This window comes from Cucurbita pepo, chromosome LG18 (genome assembly GCF_002806865.2).
Source record: "Cucurbita pepo subsp. pepo cultivar mu-cu-16 chromosome LG18, ASM280686v2, whole genome shotgun sequence".
NCBI classification, from domain to species: domain Eukaryota; kingdom Viridiplantae; phylum Streptophyta; class Magnoliopsida; order Cucurbitales; family Cucurbitaceae; genus Cucurbita; species Cucurbita pepo.
This window is the reverse complement of record NC_036655.1, coordinates 4,854,284-4,877,771: the sequence shown is the minus strand read 5'-3', so window position 1 is coordinate 4,877,771 and position 23,488 is coordinate 4,854,284. Positions and strand designations below refer to the sequence as shown.

Genomic DNA, 23,488 nt, shown 5'->3' with positions numbered 1-23,488 from the left:
AACATTGTTCTCGATTCATACTTAGTTTATAAAAACATTAAATAACAATAAACAAGAACATGTTCTTTGACAAAAAGAACAAGAATATAAGAACATTATAAAAGAATAGACATAAATTCTGTCGGCTGTCTCAATTTTTGGTCGCAATGGCAATGAAGGATACATCTCGTAGAAACAGAGAGAGAGCGCGCGGAAATGTCGTCCGCTTTGCAAAAACAGGGGAAGGAAGAAACGAACGAACGAACGAATCTCCATTTCCCACATTTCAGGACGACAAATGGATTCCAACAGACAAAGAAATGTCGTCCGCTTTGTTAATTTTTTGAGGCGCCATTCTCCGACAATCAACACGAAACAGAGGAATGTTCTGGTTTTTGTTGGAGAAATTGAAAAGAAAAAGGGGCATAAATGGAGGATCATCGGAAGGTTGAAGCCGAGGAAGAAGACGAAGTGGGAACCGCCGCCGTGGAGGAGGAGGAGGAGGAGGAGGAGGAGGAAGAAATCGGAGTTGTGGGTTCGAGCTTGACTCTGGAGAAGGTCGCTGCAGCCAAACAGTTCATTGAGAATCATTACAAGGCTCAAAAAAAGCACATTCAAGAACGCAAAGAGAGGTTCTAAACATCCCATCATTTTCTTATTCTTCCATGATCGCTTTCTTTATTAGGATTAGAACACAGTGGATTTAGGTTAATCTTAACACATGCAATGGTTTTATGACATGATTCTTAGACAGACTTTGTTGTGTTTTCCTTACATTTGATGCGTTTTAATGTTAAGATTTGAGGTTAATCTTAAGACATGAAAAGTTTGTAGCTGAGCTGAGTTTGGAAGTGTTTTGAATCTAACATGTTTCTGATCTTTGTGGCATGAACTCGATACAATGTATAGTATTTTGTATGACTTTTATTTTTCCCGTGAGATCCCACGTTGGTTGGAGAGGGGAACGAAACATTCTTTAAAAGGGTGTGGAAACCTCTCCCTAATAGACACATCCTAAAATCGTGAGGCTGACGGTGATACGTAATGGGCCAAAGTGGACATGGGTTTGAGCTGTTACAAATGGTATAAGTGCTAGACACCGGACAGTGTGCCAACGAGGACTCTGCCCCCCAAGGGGGTGGATTTTGAAATCCCACATTGATTGGAGAGGGGAATGGAGCACCCTTTATAAGGGTGTGGAAACCTCTCCTCTCGAAGACGCGTTTTAAAACCGTGAGGCTGACGGTGATACGTAACAGACTAAAACGGATAATATCTACTAGCGGTGGGCATGAACTGTTATTATAACCATGTAGGATTGTTGATTACATTGGGGACTAAGTTATGGATTCTGTAATGAATGAGGCAGGTTTCTCTTAACTTATTTTGATATCTGTAGGCGTTCCGTGCTCGAAAAGAAGTTGGCATCTTCAGATGTCTCAGAAGAAGAACAAATTAATCTATTGAAAGATTTGGAGCTCAAGGAGACTCAATACATGAGGCTGAAAAGGCATAAAATTTGTGTCGAGGATTTCGACCTTTTGACGATTATTGGTCGAGGTGCTTTCGGGGAGGTTGGAAATAGAAATGATTCATTTTGTGGCATATAATCCGGATAGTTTATTGTAATGCTTTCTCTATACAATTTTAGAGATGGATAAACAGTATTACGTGAGATCCCACGTCGGGTTGGAGAGGAGAATGAAGCATTTCTTATAAGGGTGTGGAAACTTCTCTCTTGTAGACGTGTTTTAAAACTGTGAGGCTGACGGCGATATGTAAAGGGCCAAAGAGGACAATATTTCTTAGCGGTGGGGTTGGGTTGTTAGAAATGGTATTAGAGCCAGGTCGGGTGGTGTGCCAGCGAGGACGTTGGGTCCCCAAGGAGGGTGGATTGTGAGATCCCAATTCCTTATAAGGGTGTGGAAACCTCTCCCTAGTAGACGCGTTTTAAAACTGTGAGATCCCACATCGGTTGTCCGCTTTGTTCCGTTACGTATTGCCGTCAGTCTCACGGTTTTAAAACGTGTTAGCTAGGGAGAGGTTTTCATACCCTTATAAGGAATGTTTTGTTCCCCTCTCCAACAGATGTGAGATCTCACAATCCACCCCCTTTGGAAGCCCAGTGTTCTCACTAGCACATCATCCGACGTCTAGCGCTGATACCATTTGTAATGGGCCAAAGCGGACAATATTTGCTAGCGGTAGGCGTGGGCTGTTACAAATGATATCAGAGCCAGGTTCGGGTGGTGTACCAACAAAGATATTGGGTCCCCAAGGAGGGTGGATTGTGAGATCCCACATCGGTTGGAGAGGGGACAAAGCATTCCTTATAAGGGTGTGGAAACCTCTCCTTAGTAGACGCGTTTTAAAACCGTGAGATCCCACATCGGTTGTCCACTTTGGCCCGTTACATATTGCCGTTAGGCTCATAGTTTTAAAACGCGTCTGCGAGGGGAGAGGTTTCTACACCCTTATAAGGAATGGTTTGTTTCTACACCCTTATAAGGAATGTTTCGTTTCCCTCTCCAACCGACGTAAGATCTCACAATCCACCCCCATGGGGGGTTGAGTGTCCTCGCTGGCATAACACTCAGTATCTAGCTCTGATACCATTTGAAATGGGCCAAAACGGACAATATTTACTAGTGGTGGGCTTGAACAGTTACAAATGGTATGAGAGCCAGGATCGGGAGGTGTGCCAATGAGGACATTGGGACCCCAAGGAGGGTGGATTGTGAGATCCCACGTCGGTTATCCGCTTTGGCCCGTTACGCATTGCTGTCAACCTCACGGTTTTAAAACGCGTCTACTAGGGAGAGGTTTCCACACCCTTATAAGGAATGTTTCGTTCTCCTCTCCAACTGATGTGGGATCTCACAATCCACTCCTTTTGGGAGCCCAGTGTCCTCACTAGCACACCACCCGACGTCTAGCTCTGATCCCATTTGTAATGGGCCAAAGCAAACAATATCTGTAGCAAACAATATCTGTTAGCGGTGGGCTTGGGTACTTTCCTTCCGGGAGAATAACATGGTTTAATGTATTCTCAGCATTATTTTACAGGTCAGGCTTTGTCGGGAGAAGAAAACAGGCAACATCTATGCCATGAAGAAGCTGAAGAAATCAGAAATGCTCAGCAGAGGACAGGTAAGGCTTGACTTGTATATGCTAATTTCATTATGTTTTGAACTCCTTTTCACTTGGTTTTGAAAACATGTCTAGCCACTAGCTTTATCAACACTTAACATTGCTGAATCTATTCAACTGTGCAACATTATAGCTTTTATGCCACGAACACGTTCGATTTACGTTCTCTCGCTTGAACATAGGTTGAACATGTCAGAGCTGAAAGGAATTTACTTGCAGAAGTTGCAAGTCACTGCATTGTGAAACTCTATTATTCTTTCCAAGATGCTGAATACTTGTATCTTATCATGGAGTATCTTCCAGGAGGTGACATGATGACTTTACTGATAAGGGAGGAAACTTTGACAGAAACCGTGGCTAGATTTTACGTCGCCCAAACTGTTTTGGCTATAGAGTCGATTCATAAACATAACTACATCCACAGGTTGGTTCATTACGTTGGTGGAGTGTAACAGTCCAAACCCACAAACTCACTGCTAACAGATATTGTTTGCTTTGGTTCGTTATGTATCGTTGTCAGTCTCACGGTTTTAAAACGCGTCTATTAGGGAGAGGTTTCCACACCCTGTAACGGTGCTTTGTTCCCTTCTCCAACCAATGTGGGATCTCACAATCCACCCCCCTTGAGGGCCCAGCGTCCTCGCTGGCACACTGCCCCGTGTCTGGCTCTGAAACCATTTGTAACGTGCTTTATTCCCCTCTCCAACCAATTTGGGATCTCACAATCCACCCCCCTTGAGGGCCCAACGTCCTTGCTGGCACACTGCCCGTGTCTGACTCTGAAACCATTTGTAACGTGCTTTATTCCCCTCTCCAACCAATGTGAGATCTCACAATCCACTCCCCTTGAGGGCCCAGCGTCTTCACTGGCACATTGCAATCCACTCCCCTTGAGGGCCCAGCGTCTTCACTGGCACATTGCCCCATGTCTTGGCTCTAAAACTATTTGTAACAGCCTAAGCCTACCGCTAGTAGATATTGTCCACTTTGGCCCGTTATGTATCGTCGTCAACCTCACGATTTAAAACGCATCTGTTAGGGAGAGGTTTCCACACCCTTATAAGGAGTGCTTCATTCCCCTCTCCAACCAATGTGGGATCTCACAATCCACCCCCCTTGTGGGCCCAACGTCCTCGTTGGTACACTGCCCGATGTCTAGCTCTGATACCATTTATAACAGCCCAAGTCCACCGCTAGTATATATTGTCCGCTTTGGCCCATTACGTATAGCCGTCAGCCTCACGGTTTTAATACGCGTCTACTCGGGTCGTTACAAATGGTATCAGAGCCAAACATCGAGCAGTGTGCCAGCAAGGACGTTGAGCCCCTCTTGAGATCCCACATTGGTTGGAGAGGGGAACAAAATCTTCCTTATAAGGGTGTGGAAACCTCTCCCTAGTAGACGCGTATTAAAACCGTGAGGCTGACGGTGATCGTAACGAGCCAAAACAAACAATATCTGCTAGCGGTGAGCTTGGGTCGTTGCAAACTAGAATGCATCTATTATATCTTCAAGTTCGTTACGTGTTTCTGCATATACCACACATATAAACATACATACATGTGTGTGTGGGTTAGTGTTTTCACACAACTTTATAATGTGCTTTATGCATTTCTGTTCATCTAATTTTCAGAGATATAAAACCTGATAACCTTCTATTGGACAAAAGGGGTCATATGAAACTCTCTGATTTTGGTCTTTGCAAGCCTCTTGACTGCACAAATCTATCTTCTATAAATGAAAATGAAGTCCTTGACGACGAAAACTTGCCTGACACGGTGGACGTGGACGAGAGCTTTCCAGATAAGAAAAGCGGGAGGCGTTGGAAGAGCCCCCTCGAACAACTTCAGCACTGGCAGATTAACAGAAGGAAACTGGTATAACACAAGCTCTCTTCATGTTCTTGAACTGTGGAGTTCCATAGATATTCAGCACCTTTGCTATCATTTTACAGTTCTATATTGTTGTCTATTAATGTTAGGCGTTTTCCACGGTTGGCACTCCAGATTACATAGCTCCGGAAGTGTTGCTAAAGAAAGGATACGGTGTGGAATGTGACTGGTAAGTTAATCCAATTTAACTTGCAATATGGTTAGCCCATTGGAGAGAACGGCCAAAACCTAGCCGATATTGTCCTCTTTGGGCTTTTCCTTTCAGGTTTTTTCTCAAGGTTTTTAAAATGCGTCTGCTTAGGGAGAGGTTTCCACATCCTCATTGGCACACCACCTGGTGTCTGGCTCTGATATCATTTGTAACGGTCCAAGCCTACCGCTAGCAAATATTGTCCTCTTTAGGCTTTTCCTTTCGAGTTTTCCTGCATGGTTTTTAAAACGCGTCTGTTAGGGAGAGACTTTCACACCCTTATAAAGAATGTTTCGTTCCCCTCCCCAAGTAATGTGGGATCTCACAATCCACCTCCCTTTAGGGCTCAGCATCCTCGCTGGCACACCGCCTAGTGTTTGGCTCTAATACCATTTATAACGGTCCAAGCCCACCGCTAGCAAATATTGTCCTCTTTGGGCTTTTCCTTTCGGGTTTCCCCTTAAGGTTTTTAAACTGCGTATGCTAGGGAGAGGTTTCCACACCCTTATCAAGCATGCTTCGTTCCCCTCTCCAACCGATGTGGGATCTCACAATCCACCCCCCTTCAAGGCTCCATCCTCGCTGGCACACCGCTCAGTGTCTGGCTCTGATACCATTTGTAACGGTCTAAGCCCACGCCAGCAAATCTTGTCCTTTTTAGGCCTTCCCTTTTGTGTTTCCTCTCAAGGTTTTTAAAATGCGTCTGCTAGGGAGAAGTTTCCACACCCTTATAAAGAATGCATCGTTCCTCTCTCCAACCGAGGTGGGATATCACATTCTCACTTATAATAATCTTGTCATTCAATGAGGTTTTGTTTGCTTCATTGGTCTCCATATCTATACCTTACTATGTATCTTCCATTTTGCCTATGAACAAATTGTAATTGCTTCAATGTCTTCATGAGAACAAATTCTTACACAAATCATGGTTGCAGGTGGTCTCTTGGTGCAATAACGTACGAAATGCTTGTCGGTTATCCGCCATTTTATTCTGATGATCCAATAACAACATGCCGAAAGGTACAATCAACGGTTCGAGCTTTCATTTTCGGTTCTATTCGTTTAGTACAAATATTAGAAATCAAATAGCACATGAAATGAACAAGCAGCCTCATATTTGAATCAGATAATTTGCATTGAATGCTGTCACAAAGAAGTCATTATCAAGGGAACTTTATGAGTATTCCTTTGTTAACATTCTTTTTTAAGGAGTATAGTTGTAACATCTCAGGTCCACCGCTAGTAGATATTGTCCGTTTTGATCTGTTACGTATTACTGTCAGCTTCACGGTTTTAAAACACAAATGCTAAGGAGAGGTTTCCGCACCCTTATAAGGAATGCTTCGTTCTTCTCTTCAACTGATGTGGGATCTCACAATCCACTCCCATTGGGGACCTAGCGTCCTCGCTGGCACACCGCCTGGTGTCTTACTCTGATACCATTTGTAACAGCCCAAGCCCACCACTAGTAGATATTGTCTTCTCTGAGCTTTCCCTTAAAGGGCTTCCCTTCAAGGTTTTAAAACGCGTCTACTAGGAAGAAGTTTCCACACCCTTATAAGAAATGTTTCATTCCTCTCTCCAACTGATGTGGGGTCTCAAAATCCACCCCCATTGAGGACCTAGCGTCCTCGTTAGCACACCGCCCGGTGTCTGGCTTGATGTCATTTGTAACAGCCCAAACCCACCCCTAATAGATATTGTCTTCTCTGGACTTTCCCTTAAAAAGACTTCCCCTCAAGGTTTTAAAACGCAATATAGGGAGAAGTTTCCACACCTGTACAAGGAATGTTTCGTTCTTCTCTCCAACTGATGTGAGAAATCACAATCCACCCCCTTGGGGGCCAGCGTTCTCACTAGCACGCCGCCTGGTGCCTAGCTTTGATATCATTTGCAACAGCCCAAACCCACCGCTAATAGATATTGCCCGCTTTAGCCCGTTACGTACTGCCGTTAGCCTCACAGTTTTAAAACCCGTATGTTAGGTAGAGGTTTCCACACCCTTATAAGGAATGCTTTGTTCCCCTCTTTAACTGACGCGGGGTCTCACAATAGTTTATAGCCATTATGCTAAGTGGTCTATTCTTTACACGTCCTTTTCCTTCTTCGTGGTTCAAATCACATTAACGCTTGCTGCCGAATTCCATAACACCAGATTGTGCATTGGAAAAATCACTTAAAATTCCCTGATGAGTCAAGATTATCACCTGAAGCAAAAGACATGATCAGTAGGCTGCTCTGCAATGCTGAGCATAGGCTTGGTACTGGAGGCGCAGAACAAATCAAGGCCAGTTTATAGTACTTTTCCTCAAACAAGATATATGCTGATGCTCTATTCTTAATGTTTTATGTATTGACAAACAAACCATTTAGGCTCATCCTTGGTTTAAACATACCGAGTGGGACAAACTCTATGACATCGATGCAGCGTTTAAGCCCGAGGTCAACGACGAACTCGATACGCAGAATTTTATGCAGTTTGATGAGGTGAGGTCAAGATAATCTTCTATTTCTTTAAGCCTCTCGACGCGAATCCATTATCGTTTCATGGTGACTGACTTTTAACTGTATGAATATTCCTCACCAAGTTTTCTGGATCCTGACAAGGGTGCTGCTGTGTCGTAGGTCGATCCACCGCCAACGAGAACCGGATCTGGACCAATAAGGAAGGTAGATAGTTCATTTTCAATTGCTGTGGTTTATGTTAGGTGTTTTGGTAAAATCATAAAAACTATTTGGTATCTTATTGTCTCCACTGACTTGTTATTAGATGTTGTTGACTCCCAAAGATCTCAGTTTTGTTGGTTATACATACAAAAATTTTGAAGCTGTCAAAGGACTACACCATTCATTTGGTAAGAGTTTTATATCTTTCTCGATTTTCTCCCCCATCCCCGTAGGTAACACGTGTAGTGTGAGATTCTACATCGGTTGGAGAGGGGAATGAAACATTCCTTATAAGGGTGTGGAAAACCTCTCCCTAATAGACGCGTTTTAAAACCTCGAGAGGAAGCTCCTTAAGGGAAAACCCAAAGAGGACAATATCTGCTGGTGGTGGGCTTGTGCTTGGGCTGTTGTAAATGGTATCAGAGCTAGACATCGGGTGGTATGCCAGTGAAGATGCTGGGCCCCAAGGAGGGTGGATTGTGAGATCCCACGTCGGTTGGAGAGGGAAACGAAGCATTCCTTATAAGAGTGTGGAAACTTCTCTCTAATTGACGCGTTTTAAAACCTTGAGAGGAAAGCCCTTTAAGGAAAAATCCAATGAGGACAATATCTACTAGTGGTGGGCTTGAGCTGTTACAAATAGTATCAGAGCCAAACACTGGGCAGTATGCCAGCGAGGACGCTGGGCCTCCAATGAGGGTGGATTGTGAGATCCCACGTCGGTTGGAGAGGGAAATGAAGCATTCTTTATAAGGTGTGAAAACTTCTCCCTCGTAGACGCGTTTTAAAATCTTGAGGGGAAAGCCTTTTAAGGGAAAGTCCAAAGAGGGCAATATCTACTAGTGGTGGGCTTGAGCTATTACAAATGGTATCAGAGCCAGACACTGGGCAGTATGCCAGAGAAGACGCTGGGCCCCAATGGGGGTGGATTGTGAGATCCCACATCGGTTGGAGAGGGGAACAAAGCATTCTTTATAAGGGTGTGGAAACTTCTCCCTATTAGACGCACTTTAAAACCTTGAGGGGAAGCCCTTTAAAGAAAAATCGAAAAATGACAATATTTACTAGTAGTGGACTTGGACTGTTACATGTAACAAGAACATATGCCGTACAATCATTTATGTTTCAAGAGTGCTAGAGTTTAAATGTTTTGATGCTCACCAAAAATGAAACTTGCATACTTGGAAAGAATTGGAGTTTCTGTAGAATAGTGACAGACTCATATATGAAAATATAAGTAAGCACATGCTTATCTGTTTAATTTGATGTTTCCTATGATGATGGTTTGTGTTGAACAAAACATGCCATGACCTTTCTGACATTCTTGTCTGTCCAATTCCTCACATCTCAGATTTGAAATCGAGCATCACCCCGACTCGGACTTCGTCAGTTGACTCGACTAAAAGTAAGAGATTCAAGGGAACTATACTTATCGGTTTCGAGTTTTATAACGAGCTTCTTACCAACACGGACATCTTGTACAGGTGACTCGGCATTGATCAACTACTCAACAGAGGACAGGGAAGCCATGTTGGCACCATCAGGGGATGCTTTGTCACAGTAACAATGTCAAAGAGGCCTAGTGGTGGTGCCTGTGGGCAAAGGAATTTGGTGTATTGCTGCATTGCCAATCCATAAAGCTACGCTTCTATGTGGAAATGAGACACATACTTTTGTTGTCTCAAACATCATTTTCATTTGTCACAAGTTGTTCGCAAAATGAAGTGAGAAACTTGAATGTGTAATAATTTTGTTCCTTCTTGAGCGTTAGAGAAAAGACGATACGAAGAGATTCTGTGACAACCCAAGCTCACTGCTAGTAGATATTGTCCGTTTTAATCCGTTACGTATCGTCGTCAGCCTCACGGTTTTAAAATGCGACTGTTAGGGAGAGGTTTCCACACCCTTATAAAAAATGTTTCGTTCCCCTCTCCAATTGATATGAGATTTCACAATCCACTCTCCTTGGGCGGCACACTGCCCGGTGTTTGGCTCTGTCATCATTTGTAATAGCACAAGCCCATCACTAATAGATATTGTTCGTTTTGGCCTATTACATATTACTGTTAGTCTCACGATTTTAAAATGCGTATGTTAGGGAGAGGTTTCCACACCCTTATAAGGAATGTTTCGTTCCCTTTTTCAATCGATGTGAGATCTCACAATCCACTCTTTGGGGGCCCAACGCCCTTGCTAGTACATTACACGGTGTCTGGCTCTAATATCATTTATAATAGTCTAAGCCTACTGTTAATATATATTGTCCGCATTGGCCCATTACATAACATCGTTAGCCTCACTGTTTTAAAATGCGTTTGTCAGGGAGATGTTTCTTCAACGGATATGAAATCTCACTAATTAACGATATATCAGTAGAATAATGACGTAATAGTCATATTCATTATATTTTGACTCGAACATAGCTCAATCAATAAGGCATTGATGTCTCTCATCTATACTATGAGTTCACAATTTTTTCCTCTTGCACGTATATAACGTAAATATAACTCAAATGTTAAAAGGACCAATTAGACGAGAGATAAAATGTACGTGAATCAATTAATTATATTTTAAAATTATAATATATTAACGGGAGTGATTAGTTATAATTATTATAAATCAACTTTTTACTATTCATTATAGGCGAATTAATTGAAAACTTTATTAAATAAGTAATTCATTCATNTTTTTTTTTTTTTTTTTTTTTTTTTTTTTTTTTTTTTTTTTTTTTTTTTTTTTTTTTTTTGTAAACATGAATTAAATATATATTTAAATAAATCATTATTAATTTATTCTAATTAATTATATTATTTTTTTTTTGGTAAACTAAGATGTAGTTATTCAATTATAAGTAGTTAGTCAGTTATTTATTTATTTATTATTTTTTTTTTGTAGAAACTAAGATTGATAAATCGAACTCAGGTAGGTAAGTGTCACACATTAGATTCTTTGTCTCGTAAATTGTGTAAAATCTCGTACTCTATGACCACACGTATATTCATAGATATATTTGATACAACCGTACAGATTATAACTTAATTATTAGATTCTATTTAAAGCATAAATTAATCCTAAATTTTAAAAATATAATTAAAACTATCCAAATATATAAATGAAAATGTGCCTAAAGTGAACTATATAAAGTAACTAATTAATGTAACAAGTTCGGTTTGATATGAATTAAAAAAAAAAAAGACGAATATAAATATAATTTATATTTATAATTAAATTTTGTTACAGAATCATTAAGATTTATTATAAATAAATTCGAACCACAGTTAATTATCTAAAATTAAATAATATAATAAAATTGATAAAAAAAATACATTATTTAAATTAAATTCTGATAACCAATTATTTGATTATTAGGTATTTTTCTTCTGATCGTAAACAAAACCTTGAACCAAACCAGTGTAAAACAAAATCAATTTTCATCCGGTTGAAAGTCGAGGTGCCGGTTCGCAATCGCAAACGATAACCGGAACCAAGCCAGGAAGCGGGTTCGACCGGGTCCAACCACTATCTTCCCAAAATACTCCGATTCCCAACACCAGTTTTGATTTATAGGCCAGATAGTAACATGGGCATAATCGTAATTTAGCCCTGACAATTTTCATTGACGATCAAAGCAATGAGCTTCCTCCTCCATGGCTTCGCATGGAACAACCTTCAATCTGGAGCTTCAACTCGTACATGAAAAAAAAATTGTTATTTTTTATCATTATTTTTTTTCTTTACTACTATCCGATTCTGTAGGAATTTTCCAAACCTCGGATGTCCTGGATCGTAGTAGCTCGAGTTGAGCACGAATAACGACGATTTGTTTCGGATTGAAAGTTGAGGTAGATTCATTTTATTTTTTAGTTTAATTATGAGTTTTAATCGAATTGAATTATTGCATTTTTGCTGTTGTTTCTTAGTATTTCTGGTTGTTTGGAGTTGGATTGGAGGTGTTTTACGTATCTCGAGAATTTAGCTTCTAGGGTTCCTTCTTTCAAATGTGCGGTTTTCTGTTTAGATTTTGGTTGGGTAGTTATTGATGGAAGTTTAATTAACATAAGGTCAACGAAGTAGAATGGGAACATTCTATAATTATTTTTGGAGCTTCGAGCTGGAAATACTTTTATAGCAGAATTTAGATGGGCATGTCAGTTGGTTATTGGAGTCAAGTTTATGAATGGAAAGGTCATGGAAAAGATATCAAAGCTGCAGATACGGAGTGGAGTACTGTATGATGAAACTTGGTTCTTTCCAGAAATGAAATGTAGGAATCTCCTTAAGTTAAACATATTTTACACTTGAAATTTGTTGTTTACTTGGTTTCCTTGGATATGGATTTTTGTCCATTTTTATTACTATTTGTGAATTTTGGATCTTGAACTCTCCAAGTGATTGGAACGTTTATGAACTATATTACGGTGGTATTAATCATTAGGCCAGCCATATGTGAGTTGAAATGCATTAGTTGATCCAGCTGCGTGCTATTTTTCATAAACTATTATACTAACTTTAAGAGTCAATCTTCTCTGGTTTCTTTCTGTCCGTTTGTCGGTTTAACCATACAATTCTGGTGGAATGAAACTGCAACTATGTCTATACTGTTCGTTTTAGGATTTTTAAAGAGGAGTGTCTATGACCAACTGAAGTAAGCTGAAATGGTTAAGGTGTTAGAATCTCGATAAGAATGTTAAGAGGTTTGAACCTCACTCCTACGAGGTTATTTGTGTTCATTGGAGGGTAGAGGTATATGCACATGGTCAATTGCCATAGCTTGAGCACATTGAATTTCTGCATCTTTATCCTTAGAAAAGTTGAGTTTCTTACATATTTTTTCATCTTATGCATAATTAAGACCCTCATAGATGTAATACCTGACTGGAACTTGTGTGCCTGTGTACATGAGCGAAATGTAGGTGGGATTATGACTCTAAAGAGCTCCAGCGTGAGATAAAAATGCTGTGTCTTACATGGTTTGCAATTTGATCATGCTTGGGTCCTTCTTGTATTTGGTTTTATTTAACAGATAGTTTCCCTTTTGGAAAAAAAAAAAAAAAGGGATTCTCACTTCAATGCGAGTATCCTCACTTTAAGGAGGAGGATGAGGAGGTGGTTTGGTTAAGTATGAATAGTTGACTATTATGTTGGAAGATTTAGAGCATAAACATAGGATTGGAGAGAGATTGTCAAGAACCAATAGCTAGTAGACAATGTAATGTAGTAAGTTATACCTATGGAAGTGAAGGAGAATGTATTGAACTCCACAGATGCAAGGTTATGAAAGTATCTACAGGTACCTTGGTTCATATAATGTTGGAATACAAGATTGTCTTGGACCAGGAAAATATTTCTGACACTTGGGCACAGGTTATCTACTTAGTGGATCAATTATACAATCATCGCCTTTTCACCCGTCTCCTTTTGCATGTAAATATCTTTTCAGTGAAATTTCCTTTTGATGAAAGTATTATACACCATTTAATTAGAAAAGTGGTCTTATGTTTTGTTGAGATAGTTTTATCTTATTATTCTATACTAGTTGGAACTCTTGGTCTTAAGAGGACACAAGGAATTGAGTGGTAGGGACTAGGGAGTAAACAGAAGAGACAATCTTTAGTTTCTGACCCAAAGTTTGTGTTCCCTAAAGTGGAATATTCACTCAATAGGATTCCAGAGACGTGTTTCTTAGTTAAACAGCTTTTCCTGTATTTATATACTGAAGTGCTACTTTTTTTTGCCTCTGAATATTAGGGTGTGAAATTCTTCCCTGTTTGGACTCCTATTAATTTTACTTTTAACAATCTTGGATAGGTAAACAATCTTATTGTTTCAAAGTAAGAGTCCAAATCTCCTTCCTGTGTGTTACTTTGCTTGCTATGGCATGGATGATGCATGGACTCTAACCTGATGGTGATGTCTAGCAAGTTTGAATTCACTTCAGGGAGCCCGGATAGACCGTTACAATCTAGTGGGCAACGTGGAGCCCACATGGCCGTTCCACTAGACAGATCTGGTAGCTTTCGTGAGAGTTTGGAGAATCCAAATTTATCTACTCTTCCAAATATGTCGAGAAGTGCTTCTGCTGTATCACAAGGGGACGTTTTAAATTTCTTGCAATGCTTGCATTTTGGTCGAAAGTTGGTTGCCACAGATGAAAAGTCTAATCGTCAAGGGGACTTCAGCAGACAGTTACAACTTGCTCTTAGTATGTCACCTGATGATTCTCCATCTAGTTCTTCAAAAGGTAAATTGCCATCATCTGTGATGCGAGAAGAAATCAAGCGGATGAAGGGTAGTCTACGGGAGTGCTCTGTCAAAGCCAGGTAGTTCTCTTCATAAACTTGTATTTTGAATCTGAATTTGTCCAAGTTATTTGTCAGATCCTTTGATTTTTTTTTAATTATTTTCTTCGGAACAGGGAACACTTAAAAATTTTCAATGAAGCCTTATCTGTATTTAACAAGTTTTTCCCAAGTGTACCATCAAAAAAGAGGTCCCGGTTAGAAGGTTATAACAATGAGCGGTCCAATTTCATTGTATCCGGTGAGCGGTCAGCTAGGGGGCAAGTAGGTAAGTTTGGAAATCAGAGTAACACTGGTGTTTTTGAACATGAGATGCAGAAATCTGAAGAACGAATTAAAAACGCTATGCCCAATAAACGCACAAGAACTTCTTTGGTGGATTCAAGGGGGGTTTGTACCTTATACCTCTTACATATTTATGTGCAATTATTGCTTTTTATTCTATATTTTGAACCTGTTTCATTTTGTATATGTATGTTTTATATGGTTAACTCATTACGATAGTTTCTTTGTAGTTGTCCAAATTGTCTTTCCTTTTTTATGTTTGACAAAACTTTGATACCCATATATGTCTTGCTTAAATCTTATGTCATACTTAAATTTCTCATTTTTACTAGTAGATTTTCACAATGTTATTATTCTGTTGCCACAATGTTATTAAGCTGTTGCAGTTTTCCTTGAATTTATGCTGAGATTTATATGAAATTCAGCTCCTCTTCTGTTCCTTGACATTTTTCATGGATTTCAAATTCTATAGATGGATGTTCGTGGTAATGCTCCTGTGAGACCATCTGGAGCTGCTGATAGGGAAAGAGATGCACTAAGACTTGCAAATAGTTGTGGTGTTCCAGGTGAAGACAGGAGTTTATCAATTGGCGTTGATGGTTGGGAGAAGTCAAAAATGAAGAAAAGGCGATCTGGAATAAAGTCAGATGTCTCTTCAAGCAGTCAGTCAACCAAGCCAGTTGATAGTTATGATGAAGTTAAGCAGCAATTGCAGCAAAGACCGGTTTCTGATGCTCGATCACGAATGAATAAAGATAGCCATGGGTTTAGGTATGACTTATTGATTATAGTAAACATCCTCCTATGTCCACCATTTGACCATATGGCTTAATGACATGTATTTGTGTATCAACTTGACGACTAAATTTTTTGTAATGATTGAATTAGTTATGGTCCATGCTACATTTAGTCATATACTCAGATAAATATCTGTGATATTTCTGATGAAAATGATGCTGGAATATGCATGCAAATCCTTATCACTTATATTTTACTTCATTCTATGGTTTTATGCTTGAAGCTTGCATAGTCTAGAATTGCCCCTTGGAGAGTGATAATTATAATGTGGTTTTATAGGCCAGGGGTGGCTAATGGAGCTTCTGGTGTTGGAAAATCTGAAGGTGTTGCTCAACAGAATGGCTTGGGTATTCGTTCATCCATGTCCAGGACTGATTTGGACGGCAATTCCCTTGTCAGTGACAGGAGAGAGAATTCTATTGTTTCGGACAAAGAAAGAGTGAACCTCCGGGGTGTTAATAAGTATAACTCTTCCTTACTACAATAAAATATTTTCATTTTTTAAATGATCAAAGCCGCCTACTGCATAGTCTTTTGAATCTTTTTGCTGCATTTCCCCCCCTTCACATGTACTTTCCTTCCGTTTAATTTTTGGATCTTAGTTGGTTTAAACTCTTCTCCAAGCATTATTACAAATTTGAGATTTGAAATGTCCTTCACATCTGTTCCCTCTGTTTTGACCATATGCTTATGAGTTTTTCATCTTTCAATTGGTTAGGTCAAATGTTCGCGACGATATTGTTTTAACCAGCCCTACATCAAATGCTAAAGTGAATCCATCTGTTCGTGCTCCACGGTCCAGTTCAGGCATTGCTCCAAAATTTTCCCCGGTTGTTCATAGAGCAGTTCCTTCTAATGATTGGGATATGTCAAATTGCACAAATAAGCCTACTGCTGCTGTTGGTGTGAACAATCGTAAACGCATGACATCAATGCGGTCCTCATCCCCTCCAGTTTCCCAATGGGCAGGCCAGAGGCCACAGAAGATCTCCCGCATTGCAAGGAGGACCAATCTGGTTCCTATTGCTTCAAGCAATGATGATACTCCTTTGGATAACACATCTGATGTTGGGGGCAATGATACTGGCTCGGGATTTGGTAGACGCATGTCTGGTAGTTCTCCCCAGCAAGTGAAAATAAAAGGTGAACCATTATCCTCAGCTGCCCTATCTGAAAGTGAGGAATCTGGGGCTGCTGAGATCAAATCTAGAGAGAATACCCGAAAATCGGACAATTTAGATGATAAATCTGAACACGGTGTTCAGAAGGTACCTACTTTAGTTCTGCCGAATAGGAAGAATAAATTGATTGATGAAGACATTGGAGATGGGATTCGGAGACAAGGGAGGACTGGTCGTGCTTTCACTTCCACTAGGTCTCTCGTGCCAATGACAATTGAGAAGATTGATACTGTCGGAACTGCAAAACAGCTTAGAAGTACCAGACATGGATTTGATAAAGTTGAAAGGTTAGACAAATTTTCACATATAAAGTTTCTAGCTTATCTATGAAATGTCATTGCGGTATTTCATTTAGTTCCAAAATTCTCATTATTTTTCAAATTCCATTCAGCAAGGCAGGTCGTCCACCTACTAGGAAATTTACTGACCGCAAGGCATATAAACGTCATAAGCATTCAGCAATGAATTTGGGGACAGATTTTCTTGGTAAATTGTACTTCAGCTTTATACTTCAGCTTCTTTGTTAGCGTGAGAATTCCTCCCTCATATCACCCTTTGTCTAATCATGTTTGGTTGACTTTAGTTGGATCAGATCACGGGCGTGAGGAGCTAATGGCTGCTGCTAATGCTGTTATAAATCCTGGTTTGTTCTTAGGTTTCATGCATACATGTTTCTCTACGGATGTGAAATGCTATTATCTCTCTCATGCTGCATATGTTAATCACACTGCTACAACAGGTCACACTTTTTTCAGCCCATTTTGGAGACAGATGGAGCCATTCTTTCGTTTTATATCTGAAGCAGATATTACACACTTAAGAAAACAAGTATGGCCTATTTTTTTTCTATCTACCATTAGTTTTCTTCTTTCGTTCTACCTCTTTATTTTAATCCCGCAGGTATGGCCAGATGGTTATTTTCTCCTTGTAGTGCTACGAATATGTATATGTTATATTTCAGCATCTTGAATTAAGTAAAGTATAGTGGGAGAGACGTGCTCACAGTTTGGCTTTATTCGAGGTTATTGAGCGGAGACTAATAAGGAGAACTTTCTTATTAGTGGATTGCATAAGCTTCCTAAAATATGAAACTTTCTTTTGAAATTTTCTCTGTTTCTAGTCATCCAGCAGTAGTGTTCTGTTTCATCTGCGCTCCTTTTGACTTTCTTGCCCTTCATCCTTGGTTTATTTGAACAAATCATCTCTTGGACTGCCATCTGAATTAGTTATGGTATAAAGCTGGTGTACTTTTATGTCAAAACTTCCTAATTTTTCTACGTTCCTACTTGGTTTCTCTTTCAGGGAGATCTTGAAGTTACTGCATCAGGGCCAAAAGTTGTTTCAGACAAGGACACTTCCAATATCAGTTTCGATGATTTTGAGCACCTTGAAAATGAAGCAAGAGGAGAAGTTCCTTTAGGACATTTAATTCATGAGTCTAAAGATCATACCGTGGTTCCTTTATACCAGAGACTCTTAGCCTCGTTAATTCCAGAGGAGGTTGCTGACAACAAAAGTGAGGACACCAAGTATGATAATTACGGAATGTCTGACTTAGATGAAGATTTTAAACCAAACAAATTGAGTCACGAAATTTTACCTAGTTCTCAGCTTTCTGTGCATTCTGCTAATGATGATTATAACATGAGAGGAGGATCAGGTTCAGATCAACATATGCCTGAAACAGATAGACAGAGCATCCCAAACTCTGTGATGATGTTAAATTTCTCAAATTCCCTGAACGGCTTGGTCTCCAATCAAACCTTGATGCCTGGAATGGTCTGTTCAGAGTTTCAGTATGATGACATGCCGTTGAATGAGAAACTTCTCTTGGAGATTCAAAGTATTGGAGTTTTCCCAGATTCAGTGGTATGTTTACATTCAACTGATTAATTCTTCAATAGAGGAAAGAGAGTACGACATTTCTCTGATGGCTACTTATGTATCTTGCTCGATACCTGAAGTGGTTTTATATGTGAATAAACAATAAACATTTAACTGCTTGCTGAAATTTTCTAGCTCAAGTGTTAAAATTGAACTTGCGAGTTCTTTTTTAAATATTAAAATCATGTGTCATCGTATAAACAACTCACTGTTTCTATTTTTAACTTGTATGTATCATAAGTAGTGACTATTCCCATAGATCCCTGCAATCCTTTAATTCTAAAGTGAAATTATGAAAACATGGTTTTCTTATTTAATAAAAGTTATGGAACTGCTAAATGTCTAAGAAGTGCTAATGCACATAAGTGGATGTGGCTCTTGGTATGGATATTGCGCTTTTTTTATTCCATTGTAAGCCATGCATTAAGTTTTGTCTCCTACACATACTTTCTGCTAATTCCATTCTTTCTGTTTTATTCTTTTGTAATTATAAATCAATTGAAATAATGCTCTTTGTTTTTTTCAGCCTGAAATGTTGCAGTTAGATGAGGAAGAGATCACTAACGACATCCGTCTGTTGGAAGAGAAGAAGAATGAGCTGGTACACCTTTAATAAGTTAAAACTAGCAAATTGTATCAATTCTTGCTATACTTATATCTATATACTTGTCATGGCTTGGTACCTGCTCATTGTGGTAAGACTCACTCGTACAATATATTATTTCCTAAGCAATTTTCTGGTTTTATTCATTGATGCAAATAGGTTTCAAGAAAGAACTCTTTGCTCGACAAACTGTTACAATCTGCCTTGGCCACAAAGCAGCTTCAAGAAAAGTATAGTTTCCTCTTTGGACTATTTAATGCATTATAGCATTTTAACATCCATAAATCTTCTCCATATTCAAGGTGTTAACATCTTTTAAATCTCTGCAGAGAGTTTGAAAGGCTTGCCATGGATAAACTTGTGGCAATGGCTTACGGGAAGTATATGGTAATCTCCCCCCTCAGCTTTATATGTTAGCTTCGTCCAACTTGTTAGCTTTTCCTATATGTTTCACTTTTGTTCCGTTGTCCTTAGCACATGAACTCCTAGTGACCGCTGCAATCCCTGTGTGATATGCATGAATCTTTTGAAGTTGGACAATAGTTTCAGATAACTGATGAAGACGTAATAGGAAATGGATAAAGGAAATTTTTGCTTCCGCATTCTGTTTTCTTTTCCCTCTAGAATGAGAACTATTAAATGGTTTAAATTTTTTTTTTTTGTAGCACAAGTATGGAATGAATGATTTATTTTTTGTTGGGAGATTCATTTTAGTAAAACAAAACTAGTGATACATTTTTCCTTTTTCTTTCTCGTCATCTTTTTAATTCTAGTTCCGTTTGTTGAGAATGAGTGATTCTTTTCATCTCCACTTATACTCAAGCCCATTATGGTCTGAAATGTTGTTGTATATTGCTACCCTCTTATGGAAATATAAGTTACAAAATTCTTGGTCAACAGGCTTGCAAAGTTTCTAATGCCTCCAGTGGAAAGAGTTCCAGTAACAAAATGGCAAAGCAAGCTGCCTTGGCATTTGTTAAAAGAACATTGAACCGATGTCATAAATTTGAGGATACAGGAAAGAGCTTCTTCAGTGAGCCTTCATTTCGAGAGATATATTCTTCCTGGTCTGTCAATCCCAATAGTGAAAGACAATCAGATCCTGTGGAGGGTGAATCGGAGAAATCATATGCCTCCATTCAATCTCTGGATGCCAGAGTCTCAGGTGTGTCTTAAGATGCCTTGTAGAAATTTGTGAAATTCTTCCAATAATCCTGCGATATCTTCAACATGAACCTCAATATTGCTATTGGTGTCATTCTGAACTTTTCCATTTGATATTTTCTCCATTATTTTCATGTATATCGTGTATGTAATTGATATACTTCTGCAGCTTTGGCAGGTTCACAGAATAGCCCTTCATACTTTAGTCAGAATGTGGATAACCACGATGTTACCTCCGGCAATGTGCGCCCACCTGCTAATCACCAAGCTGAGCGAACAACTGGAAGAGAAGAAATATGGTCAAACAGGGTGAAAAAGAGAGAACTGTTGCTTGATGATGTTGGTAATGCAGGTGGCCCGTCTGTCATTGGGAGTTGTATTTCAAGCAGTGCAAAAGGGAAGAGGAGTGAAAGGGATAGAGACGGTAAAGGGCATAACAGAGAGGTGTCATCTAGAAATGGAACTAAAATCGGTAGGCCAACACTATCCAATACTAAAGGGGAAAGGAAAACTAAGACAAAGCCTAAGCAGAAAACTGCCCAATTGTCAATTTCTGTTAATGGCCTTCTAGGCAAGATGCCAGAGCAACCAAAACCAGCATTGTCTCCTGTACTAAAATCAAGTACTTCAACTGGTGGTTCAAAAGAAAAGGATCAGTTTGGCTTGGATGGACTTGATGACCCCGAGTCCATGGATTTATCTAACTTTCAATTGCCAGGAATGGATGTATTAGGTGTTCCTGATGATCTTGATGGCCAGGGTCAGGATCTGGGTTCATGGTTAAATATTGATGATGATGGTTTACAAGATCAAGACTTCATGGGCCTTGAGATTCCAATGGATGACCTCTCAGATTTAAATATGATGGTTTGAAGTTGCTCTCCTTGTATAGTCTTCAAGTCTTGTTTATTAATACTTTACAAACTAAAGGGAAATCCTACGTTAAGGGTGACTGGTAGTTGCATAGTTATTGGCTACCAATCCAAATTAGGTTATTAGATTCTTTTTGAGGCTCCTCTTCAAGTTATTTCAAGTAAATGTTTCGGATGTTTGGAATTTTGCTCCTGTATTTAGTTGGTGACTTTGACTGTAAAGATAGCCTTGTTCAAGCTACAAGTTAGTATAGTCATAGTGATATCTAGGGTACACAGTATCCTTCATGTAGCTTTTTGATCAGAGAATGATACCTCTTGTACATAAGCTTATATTTGAAATAAATCAGCCTTTTATTCCACAAGGGTCTGTAAATTGTTTGTCAACTCTATTTCTTAATTTCTTATGGTACATAATTCTTTTAGTATAGTTAATCTGTCGAACTGCTGCAGCAGATGTTATACTAGATCAATACAGAGAGGAATTTGTCATCAAAATCTGCTTGGGAACGCAAGGTAAGTCTTCAATTTATAAATTACATACTCCTGATATTATTACTTGTGCTTTGATCATCATTAACGATCTTAAAGTACTCGGGTTTTGCAAGTGTATGATCATCGTTAACGATGTATTCAGAACTTCGGGAGCGAAGACATCATGGTGTGGAGGATTCTAGTATAAGATCGAGAAGGAGTAACAAATCGCAGGCTTCTAGAGAGCTTTCTTTGGTAAAAAAGTATCAATGAAATTTCATTTCCCAATTTATGTTGATAAAGATTTGCTTGTCAAATTCATGATGTTGTATTTACTATCCATATGAAGTTTATGCTTCCAAGAGGACCATGAAGAAGCCAGTTAATTAATCTTGATACATGATATCTCTGTACTTCCTTTACTTTTTTATTTTCAAATTTGTATTCAGAGAGTTTCTAAGTTGTAATACATTACTTGAGTTTTCTGAAGAACCTTGTTTGTACTAGGAATAGAGTTTTAGTTGCATCTGTATATGGGATATTGATACTATAGCCTTCTTGATAGATCTGCTGGCGTGTCTTGTGCAGGTCTTCAATCCATTCACTTAGGGAAGTGGGTTACAGTTTCCGTAACTTTGATGTTACCAAAGAGTGCATTTGCCTGGTCGCTACAAAAACTTGAGGTAATGAAAGTTTCAGTTTCTCATTTTTCATCCAGCCCCTTCAAGATTGAAGCTAGGATACTGATTGGATGTATCATATTCATACTGATAAAATTGTAGAGCAAAAGAAAAATGATGCAAAAGGGATAGTGATAGTGTAAAGACCCGAGCCCACTACTAGCAGATATTGTTCTCTTCGGGCTTTCCCTCAAGGTTTTTAAAACGTGTGTATTATGGAGAGAGTCTAGTCCTACTCTGACTAGTGCCTCGGTTCTGATACTATTTGTAACCGCCCAAGCCCACCACTAGAAGATATTATCCTCTTTGGGCTTTCCCTTTTGGGCTTTCCCTCAAGGTTTTTAAAATGCGTGTTAGATAGAGGTTTCCATGCCCTTATAAAGAATGCTCCGTTCTCCTCCCCAACCGACGGGAGATCTCCCAGATAGGCTCTTTTTATTGTTATTATTATTATTGATATGCTTATTTCTCTTGCTGCAGGTCTCCAATTTATCCCCTTTAGAATATTGAGGTAATTCCAAACGGAATACATTTTCCTAGTCAATACAATAGGTTGTGATAAATAAAATTGAAAAAGTAGGATGTTAGTTTATCATGGTCATCCAGCCCCTTTAAGAAATAACAGTTTACGCTCTTTATGTATAGGAAATAGAAACCATTTATTGTTAACAGTTTAAGCTCTGTCAATACTGATCATTGTTATCTTTTAGAGGAAATATAGGCACACTGAAAGTTTCAGTTTGACTACATGCAGGAAATAAGATCTGAAAATACTATTTGGCCATCAAATTCTAGGCTAGGAAGATGTTCGGACTCGAAACCGATGGTGTTATACATGATCCACGCCCGTTCAACCTCCCAGGAAGGCTCGATGTTGGTTCCTCTGATATGTAGTAGTAACCTAGGGAGTATTTTCTTAGATTGTTCTTGGCTCTGTACTTCTTTCTATCAATCAACCCCCATCTCACTAAGGCCAGTTTCTTACCATGACGGCCATTTGTATACTACGGATATTCAAGGGACATACGCATCCCTTACCATAACATTCCTTGCCATAAATGCATTATTTTTTCCTTGAATGATCACTTAGATCGAAATTTAATGTCAGATTACAGCGACAAATTGAAAATTAATATCAGATTGCGACGTGTCTCGGATGTGGATGATCTGAATTCGATCTGAATTCGAAGGAGGAAGATAGGCTAGCAACAAACAAATGGTGTCTCTCCATAATGAAGCTGAGACGTTGTGGATTCCTGCACTTAGCCATTGTGAGAAACTCCCTAGCCATGGTGAGAAACTCCCATAGGGAGGAGACAATGAGACAATGTTAGCCTCGAAGAGTTTAGGGTTTAGAGTTTAGCTAGA

At 39.2% G+C, this 23,488-nt stretch overlaps 2 protein-coding genes and 1 long non-coding RNA gene across 3 annotated transcripts; all 3 read left to right on the top strand.

The window, feature by feature from the left end:
* Positions 1-33: 33 nt before the first annotated feature.
* LOC111779994 (serine/threonine-protein kinase tricorner-like) lies at positions 34-9,443 on the top strand. Its single transcript, XM_023660223.1, has 13 exons — positions 34-611; positions 1,379-1,553; positions 3,046-3,129; positions 3,312-3,553; positions 4,764-5,007; positions 5,112-5,191; positions 6,148-6,232; positions 7,368-7,499; positions 7,586-7,699; positions 7,838-7,882; positions 7,983-8,067; positions 9,231-9,284; positions 9,364-9,443. The coding sequence occupies exons 1-13, from the start codon at positions 409-411 to the stop codon at positions 9,441-9,443; spliced, it is 1,623 nt and encodes a 540-aa protein (XP_023515991.1). The 5' UTR covers positions 34-408.
* A 2,029-nt stretch (positions 9,444-11,472) lies between these two features.
* On the top strand, positions 11,473-21,336 carry LOC111779925. The gene is made up of 15 exons (XM_023660123.1): positions 11,473-11,721; positions 13,688-14,199; positions 14,295-14,568; positions 14,936-15,234; positions 15,541-15,723; positions 15,980-16,729; positions 16,834-16,928; positions 17,026-17,085; positions 17,182-17,270; positions 17,745-18,311; positions 18,853-18,927; positions 19,090-19,160; positions 19,260-19,317; positions 19,831-20,095; positions 20,264-21,336. Exons 2-15 carry the CDS (start codon positions 13,769-13,771, stop codon positions 20,965-20,967), a joined length of 3,921 nt encoding a protein of 1,306 aa, XP_023515891.1. The 5' UTR covers positions 11,473-11,721; positions 13,688-13,768; the 3' UTR covers positions 20,968-21,336.
* A 1,170-nt stretch (positions 21,337-22,506) lies between these two features.
* On the top strand, positions 22,507-23,227 carry LOC111779926. The gene is made up of 2 exons (XR_002812765.1): positions 22,507-22,631; positions 22,875-23,227. It is a non-coding gene; the product is annotated as an uncharacterized LOC111779926 (long non-coding RNA).
* Positions 23,228-23,488: the final 261 nt, after the last annotated feature.

Excerpts from the sequence above, each read along its gene's own strand:
- LOC111779994 (XM_023660223.1), top strand. The coding sequence starts at position 409 with ATGGAGGATCATCGGAAGGTTGAAGCCGAGGAAGAAGACGAAGTGGGA. Across the intron at positions 5,008-5,111 it reads AGATTAACAGAAGGAAACTG|GCGTTTTCCACGGTTGGCAC; the intron begins GTATAACACAAG and ends TATTAATGTTAG. Across the intron at positions 9,285-9,363 it reads GTCAGTTGACTCGACTAAAA|GTGACTCGGCATTGATCAAC; the intron begins GTAAGAGATTCA and ends CATCTTGTACAG.
- LOC111779925 (XM_023660123.1), top strand. The coding sequence starts at position 13,769 with ATGGACTCTAACCTGATGGTGATGTCTAGCAAGTTTGAATTCACTTCA. Across the intron at positions 14,569-14,935 it reads CTTTGGTGGATTCAAGGGGG|ATGGATGTTCGTGGTAATGC; the intron begins GTTTGTACCTTA and ends CAAATTCTATAG. Across the intron at positions 16,929-17,025 it reads TTTGGGGACAGATTTTCTTG|TTGGATCAGATCACGGGCGT; the intron begins GTAAATTGTACT and ends GGTTGACTTTAG.